The sequence below is a fragment of the Acanthisitta chloris genome, unplaced genomic scaffold (assembly GCF_000695815.1).
Source record: "Acanthisitta chloris isolate BGI_N310 unplaced genomic scaffold, ASM69581v1 scaffold906, whole genome shotgun sequence".
In the NCBI taxonomy this organism is placed as follows: Eukaryota; Metazoa; Chordata; class Aves; order Passeriformes; family Acanthisittidae; genus Acanthisitta; species Acanthisitta chloris.
In genome coordinates this window covers 36,745-44,373 of record NW_008676283.1, presented here as the reverse complement: position 1 = coordinate 44,373, position 7,629 = coordinate 36,745, and the positions used below count along the sequence as shown (strand labels likewise).

Genomic DNA, 7,629 nt, shown 5'->3' with positions numbered 1-7,629 from the left:
GCCCCATGACAAGCACAAGAGCCTGCTGATTACTAGCTAACTAAGCATCACTAACAACTGTAACTTCAATCTAGCACATCTCAGTCAGATTTGTCATTATCTCAAACCCATGCCCCATGTTGGGCACCAAAAAAAGGACTGTCGTGGTTTAACCCCAGCAGCAGCCAAGAACCACACAGCCTCTCACTCACTCCCCCACCAAAGGGATGGGGGAGCAAATCAGAAAGGTAAAAGCTACAAAAACTCAGGGGTTGAGATAAAGACAGTTTAATAGACAAAGCAAAAGCTGCACACACAAGCAAGGCAAAACAAGGAATTAATTCACTGCTTCCCGAAGACAGGAGGTGTTCAGCCATCTCCAGGAGAGCAGGGCCCATCACACGTAACGGTTCCTTGGGAAGACAGACGCCATCACTCCAGATGTCCCCCCTTCCTCCTTCTTCCTCCCCCCTTATATACTGAGCATGATGTCATATGGTATGGAATATCCCTTTGGTCAGTTTGGGTCACCTGTCCCAGCTGTGTCTCCTCCCAGTCTCCCATGCACCCCCAACTTCCTTGCCAGTGTGGCAGTATGGAAAGCAGCAAAGGCCTTGACTCTGTGTGAGCTCTGCTCAGCAATAACAAAAACATCTCTGCATTATCAACTCTGTTCTGCACAAAATCCAAACATAGCCCCATACTAGCCTCTGTGAAGAAAGTTAACTCTACTTCAGCTCAAACCAGCACACAAGACTATGTTTTTTAAGAACCCAACATAAAATAGTAAAACGACCCAAACAATCTCCAGACCAAGTAAGCAATGCTCTGATGTCTGAATGGAATTTTTTGTTTATCAAGGTAAACTGGAAGTCAGTGGAATGGATTCACTGAAAATAAGAATAGCTGTTGTCCAAATCCAGGCAGCAAAATTGTCAAGTAGGAAAACAGAAAACAAGGGAATGCGTAAACTGTTAAGGAGTTTTTGATGTTTTTTCCAATTCCATTTTTTGTGAGGGTTTTTACTAAAATATGCTTTTTCCATGATAAAACATTGTGAGCTTTGCAGCTATATTTAACTTACACTTTTCACCATTCAAATGCTGAATATATTAACCAAGAGTCATGTGAAAATTCCAGTTTGTCGCCAAGGCAAACAAGAAAATAATTATTTTCTTCCTTCTCTTCCTCCTCAGGTTTGTGCATCTGTACTTCCAAACAGTTTGTACAGAGAAAATTCTGAACATGGCTTGATTTGTTCTTGGTCTTAATGAGTGTCCCATGGACTCTATCAGGGATTGCTACTCTGGCACTGAGGACCAGAGCCCTGAGCAGCACTCTGGAATCACTGGATACGTTTCTCTGTCATTCTCGTTAAAGAACAACAGAAAATGAGTGATTATCCTGGACTTCCAAATAATCATAGCCAGATGATTGCTGAAGATTCAGAAATTCAGACAAAGCCTGAACACTCTCATGAAGCTCTTCAGGAAGATGTTGAAATGAGCAGTGGATCCAGTGGAAATGACTTCAGTGGAAATGACACCAATGAAAACTATTCCAGTGGGAATGATTCTCATGGCCATGAATCTGATGAAAATGGCAAAGATTCAGCAATGCTCATGGAATCCTCAGACTGTCATAAAAGGTAGTAGCTAATACTAAATATGTTTCACCATTATTTTTGTCACTAAATAATTTTTTCATTTTAATCTAATTTCTGAATAATAACTAAGCTTGAAGCTGAGTGTTCTAGTTAACTTGTCCTCGCATATGATGTACATTGTGTGATATATTATAATTGATAGAGGAGTCTCTGGAGTTTTGTGTGGCCAGTTTCATTTGTATCTTTCTTCTCATCTTTGTGTGCTGATGTTCTATAACTGTGCATCAAAAACTGCCAGTTTATTCTTATGTGTAAGGATCCAACTGTGCTGTTTTAATCTTTTAAATAATAGCTTACTGTACAGAGCTAAGCTACAGTAAGAATCACCTTCCTAGGAGTCCTGTGAGGACCAGGGAGTTGAACTCACTGATCCTTATGGGTCCCTTCCAAATCCAGGTACTCTGTGATTCTCAGGTAAATGTTTAACAGCTACAGTTTCCATTTGTTGTGCCATGCAGAAACTTTTAAAGTTTGGGCTTTGTTGATTTTTCCTAGGTAGGCAGTTGTTAATAGCAAAATGTGAAGCTACAATGAACTAAAAGTTGTTAGGTTTACTAATATTAATCTTTCTTTTATCTTGTTCTAGTTCAAGCTCAAATGCATTTAGTCTGATGATTGCAAACTCTGAACACAATCAGTCTAGCAGTGGATGCAGGTAAATTAATGGGCATATATGTTTCAGTAATTTGCATGTATGTAATGCTAAATGCTAAAAACTAAAGTGTTGTAGTTTTGTGTTTCGTTTTGTTTTGCCTAAACTTGGACTACACAAGAAATCCTGTCTTTGATTCTCTTCCTGTCCATAATCAGTAGCATGTCCTATTAACCACTTGATTAAATTAGAGGTTTTTATTGCTGTTCCATGCAAATTGTGTCATAACATTTCAAATCGTCTTAGTTTGTTTTGATTTGGTAGCTTAACTCTGTAACTTTTATTTTTTGTGGTTCTCCTTGAATATTGCTTCAGAGCTAGTGTCTTTTTGAAGCTTTTCTTTAAATTTTCTGCTCTTCAGGATTTAGTCTGAACCTGGTAGTGTTCAGAATTCACCCCTTGAGTTGAATGTGTTCTGATGTCCAGCAGCTGTATCATCTGCCTCTCCTGTGTTCCATTTGCTAGGACTCAATCCTCCAGTCTGTAAGGATAAACCAACATCAGCTGCAGGAATCTTTCTGTATGAGCTCTGCTTCTGACCCTGATAGCCTTGAGAGCCTTCAGAGTGCCCTACTGTACTTGTATTTTTAAGTCAGCTGCTCAGGAGACCAAAACCTGAACCTGAGCAGATCAATGATATTTAGCTATAGCATACTGATGTTAAGACCCTTGTCTGCACCCACCTACCTGAAGATGTTTCTACCTGATGCAATTCCTAGAAAAGTGGTAAATTGAAATTATTCCTGTGCACCATGTGGTGCTTGATGAACTTATTCTCTGTGTCTGCCTTGCAGGCACCTGGAGATCTTTTCCCATGCTCTGTTTTCAGTTGGAAATTGTGATCTGGAGTTCATGTTGCTTAGTATGAAAGACAGAGTGAACCAAAGGCATTTCTTAGTCATCCCTTCCCATTGGTCCCATTTTCTACACTGCAAGAATTTTGTGGGGGTGTTACTTAGTGCAATTTCTCTGATGTCTCTAATTTTAAATTTCGTTAATAATTCTCTGTTTAGAAATAATTAGGAATCCAGATGGTACAGTGTTTTTTTCCCAGCCATCAGACAGTGCTAGAGGGTTACAGTGCAGAATGTGGTCATCTTTTGGGAATGGGAGTCTGAAGATATCTAGGGAATGATCATTAAGGAAAAGACTAAAGTAGTCTGATAAGCTATAGGCTTAGTCTTTGGTTCAGACTACTGGACTTTGGATTCAATATCCGTGCCAACCAGCAACTTTGGTTTAATATCTGTACGTACCTTTCCAGTTTGCTGCCCACAAAAAGCAAAAGTGAAAGCTCCTATCTTTACAGAAATTGTTTATTCTGTCCTCTGCAAGTCCCACCTTCCCTGTGGCTGCCTACTGTGCCTGATGCTACCGATCTCTGGAAAACACATTTTTGAGTTGTGTAACTTACTTTCCAAGGAGGCCCATCTTCTGTATTTGCTGCTGCTTTAGGCTAGTTTGGAAATGTTTCTTTTCTTGCAAAAGACTCTGACCACTCTCATGAAGCATACTTGGAAAGTACAAACCCAGCAGTATGCTCAGTTATTTCGTAATCTTTTCCCTCTCTCTGTTTCCCTAGTGCCAAGCATAGAGGGTTCTTCTGTTAACAAAGCCCAGTTTGATTGCATCAGTCCAAACTGTCAAGCCATGTAGTAGATGTGATTTTAATATACAGTATGAGCATGTTTCCCAAGGGAGTGCTGTACTCTTTTGTCTGATCCCTTGCCATTATTTCCTCAGTAAAAACTGACCACTGAATAAATGAATGTTACATTTCTCATAGGACGTTGTGATGTAAGGTGTTTTCTCTAGTACAAGTCAAGCTTTGTCACTTTCCAAGAATTTTTGCTAGAATGCACCCACAACTGTCAGATGATTGATATACCTTTTCAGACTCTTACAACTACCCAGAAAGGTGTTCTGAAATCCTCTTGAAAACTACGTGAAAGCTGAAACCACTTTATTGACCACTTCAATTAGGGCAAGACTATTTTATCTGCGGTGGTGTGTAGGGTAACTTCTTATTGGCAGCCATGACAATCAGGTGGTAAGAGGAGACCTTCCTTTTGATGTCAAAGGTTTTGTTTTCAGGAAGGTTTAAGAGCAGTTCTATAATCCTCTTGGTCATTGTGAATGATTAGTGCAAAAGACAAGATTTTTCATTTTAACTCCTTTGTATCCATCTACCACCCATCTTTGTTATTCCCCCCTCCCTTCCCTCACCTCCTTTTCTCTTCCTTATTGATTGCGTCAGCACCTCTTAATAACGGTGGGGAGAGATACCAGGAATTGTAGAGGAAAATGTTAACTTCTTGGAATTGGCACTAATAATCTTGTAGTTTGACCTTCTGCACTGAGACAGCACTTCTGCACATGCACCTGAGAAATGTCAATGCAACTTCTGTCTCCAGCCTCCTGATCTAGTAATAGGTAGAGACCTTACCTATTTAGTCAGATTTCCTTATCTCATTTAATGTATTGCCATGCTTAACTGGGATACGTTATTCAAAGGATTTCTCCATTTGTTTTGTTAACTTGATGCTCTCCCACTGCCATTCCCTTTTCAGGGACCTTTCTTAAGAGAACCTGCTCGAACAGGAGGTGAAGACTTGAATGGACCTCCTGCTTCTCTCGTTTGAAGTCCATGAACATTTCTGAGTTTGATTTTGAAAGGAACTAAGGAAAATACCACTAAAAAGGGAGGAGGGAGACTGGCAAAAAAAATAAAATTCTCTGGTGCTTGGGTATATGTAATGTTGCACATACAGAGTGCATTTTACAATCACACTTAAGGTGGTGGTAAATCTTTCACTTTAAATGATTCTAGGTAATGTAAGAATTTTTTTAAGTTCTGAAAGTTGATACTGAGTACTAGAAAAGTTAATGTGATTAGCTGTACAGATTTATGTAGAAGTGTCAGAGTACATTTGGGCTTCTGTGAGGACGATGTGTCACTTCAAGCATCCAAGTGATGGTTTATTTTTTGTTTTTAATCTTACAGCAGTGAGCAGTCCACCAAAGCCAAAACACAAAAGGAATTGCTGAAAACATTACAAGAGCTGAAAGCTCACCTTCCTTCGGAGAAGAGAGTTAAAGGCAAATCTAGTGTCCTAACCACATTGAAATATGCCCTTAAAAGCATTAAACAAGTTAAAGGTAATCAAGTATGATACTGCCTAGATGATGCCAATCTGGAGAAAATGAGACATTTAAAATAGGGATTAAAATAAACTTAGCTTTGCGCAGCCAACTGCATTATGTTTGGAAACCTCTCTAAACAGATGTTTTCATGGTGTTCTGTTTGTTGGCTATGTTAACTTCTGTTCCTTTGGGAGTTAAAGCAGCTCTCTAGATGCTTGATATGTTACTGATGTTTTGTCTAGTTAGAAAATTAATTTGAAAACAATTTACAATTTCATACTGTCAGAACGAAGTATGTGATCATTCATATATGTGTATATTAAGATGTTTGAATTTGAGTTGCTGGATGAGGAAGCTCTACCAAGGATAAAACTGAGTTTGAAATAGTACCTAGATTTCTCAACTGCCCATTGTGTGTTTATGCTAAAAAATATTTTGGCCATTTACTGCTTCCAATCTGAGTGTTTATTGATAATTCTGAATATAAGTTGTTTGGTTTTCTCATGTAGCCAATGAAGAGTATTACCAATTGTTGATGATTAATGAATCCCAACCTGCTGGTCTCAATGTGTCATCTTACACGGTGGAAGAAGTTGAGACTATAACCTCAGAGTACATCATGAAAAATGCAGTGAGTATGGTGACCAAGTCTACAGTATATATTGAAAGTGTTTTATAGAACTGGAATTCTCAGGCATGCCCTCTTTTTGCAAGGTAAGAGTTGGTAGCTAGCCCAGTAAGCTGAAGAAGCTGCCTTTTGCCTTCCAGGGTGTGCTGAGTAGGAACTCTGAGCCTTTGCAGACTTTCACAGAATTGTTTAGATTGAGAAGGACCTCCAGGGTCGTAAAGTGCAACCTTTGACCAAACACCACCTTGTCAACTAGACCAGTGGACTAAGTGCCATGTCCAGTTGTTTTCTGAACATCTCCAGGGATGGTGACTCCACCACATCCCTGGGCAGTCCATTCCAATGCTTGACAACCCTTTCCATGAAGAAATTCTTCCTGATGTCTAGCCTGAACCTCCCTTGGCACAGCTTGAGGCCATTTCCTCTTGTCCTGTCACTAGTTGCCTGGAAGAAGAGCCCAACCCTCATCCTGCTACAACCTCATTTCAGGTAGTTGTAGGGAGTAGTAAGGTCCCCCCTGAACCTTTTGTAATCCAGACTCAACAGCCTCAGCTCTCTCAGCCACTTCTCATATGACTCTCTAGTCTCTTCCTCAGTTCCTTTGGCCTTCTCTGAACTAGTTCTAGCACCTCAATGTCTTATAGTCTTGAACTCCTTGGTCCTCTCAATGGTACTTTGTGCCTGGAGATGGTGGTGTGACATATATCAGCATCTGTGTGATATATGGCACTGTGAGACATCATTAGTTTTCATTTCAGAACACCTGTTAAAGTTGGAGAGAATTTTTTCCAACTTTAGTGAAGGCACAGAGTGAATCACTTCAGCTTATTCTAATAATTAGGGGTTATTTGTTTCACCAGATTTAGGCTTACTGTGGGATCTGGTGAGTCTTCTCATAATGATGAGAACAGCTGTGACAAAGTGTTTTTAGCAGTAAAATTATAGTCTCAATGATTTTTAAATTTTTATTCATTTCCATATTACCTCCTGTATTTTTTTAACTGAAGCCTCTGCTTGAATGTCTGAAGTCCTGCAATCTCTAAAACAAGTGCATGATGAGGGGATATTCTGTAGCTTGAAGTAGGTTTTTGTTGTGTCTATGAATAGAAAGGCTGCCCACAAGGCAAAATAAATAGGAAGCCTAAAGTACAGCTGAGAAATTCAGCCCAATATCATAAACATTGTTCAATTCATGTGAAGCATCTGAGTTAGTGAAACCAGTGTTCTGATGACAGCTCTTGAGTTTGTGTGTGGTGTTAGTGGATAGAGTGCTAAAGGTTGTGACGCAGGAAGCTCTTCTATGTCAAGAAGAGAAACAATGTGAAACAATACAAGTGGCACTTCTTTCCCACATGTATCCTCGTTATTTTGCCAAGTGGTTTAGAGCACTTTTTCATTTTGCAGTGGATGGAGCAGCTAACATAAACAGCCTTTCACAAACAGCTGAATTTCACGTGTGTAAACCATGCCTGTAACAAGCACAGGGGAAATGAGTAGTTATAGAGCTGGAAGCTCATTAATTCTTAATTTGTAAATTCATTCTGCACTGTAAAATTTTAG

The 7,629-nt window shown here is 39.6% G+C and overlaps 1 protein-coding gene across 1 annotated transcript in view; it reads left to right on the top strand.

Moving 5' to 3' along the window:
• Nucleotides 1–1,260: 1,260 nt before the first annotated feature.
• The window catches only part of LOC103803495 (period circadian protein homolog 2-like), a 27,701-nt gene continuing 21,332 nt past the window's right edge, over nucleotides 1,261–7,629 (top strand). Inside the window, 5 exon segments of the mRNA XM_009076055.1 lie at nucleotides 1,261–1,351; nucleotides 1,354–1,627; nucleotides 2,232–2,300; nucleotides 5,302–5,456; nucleotides 5,951–6,072. Coding sequence (XP_009074303.1) covers nucleotides 1,261–1,351; nucleotides 1,354–1,627; nucleotides 2,232–2,300; nucleotides 5,302–5,456; nucleotides 5,951–6,072 — 711 coding nt within the window.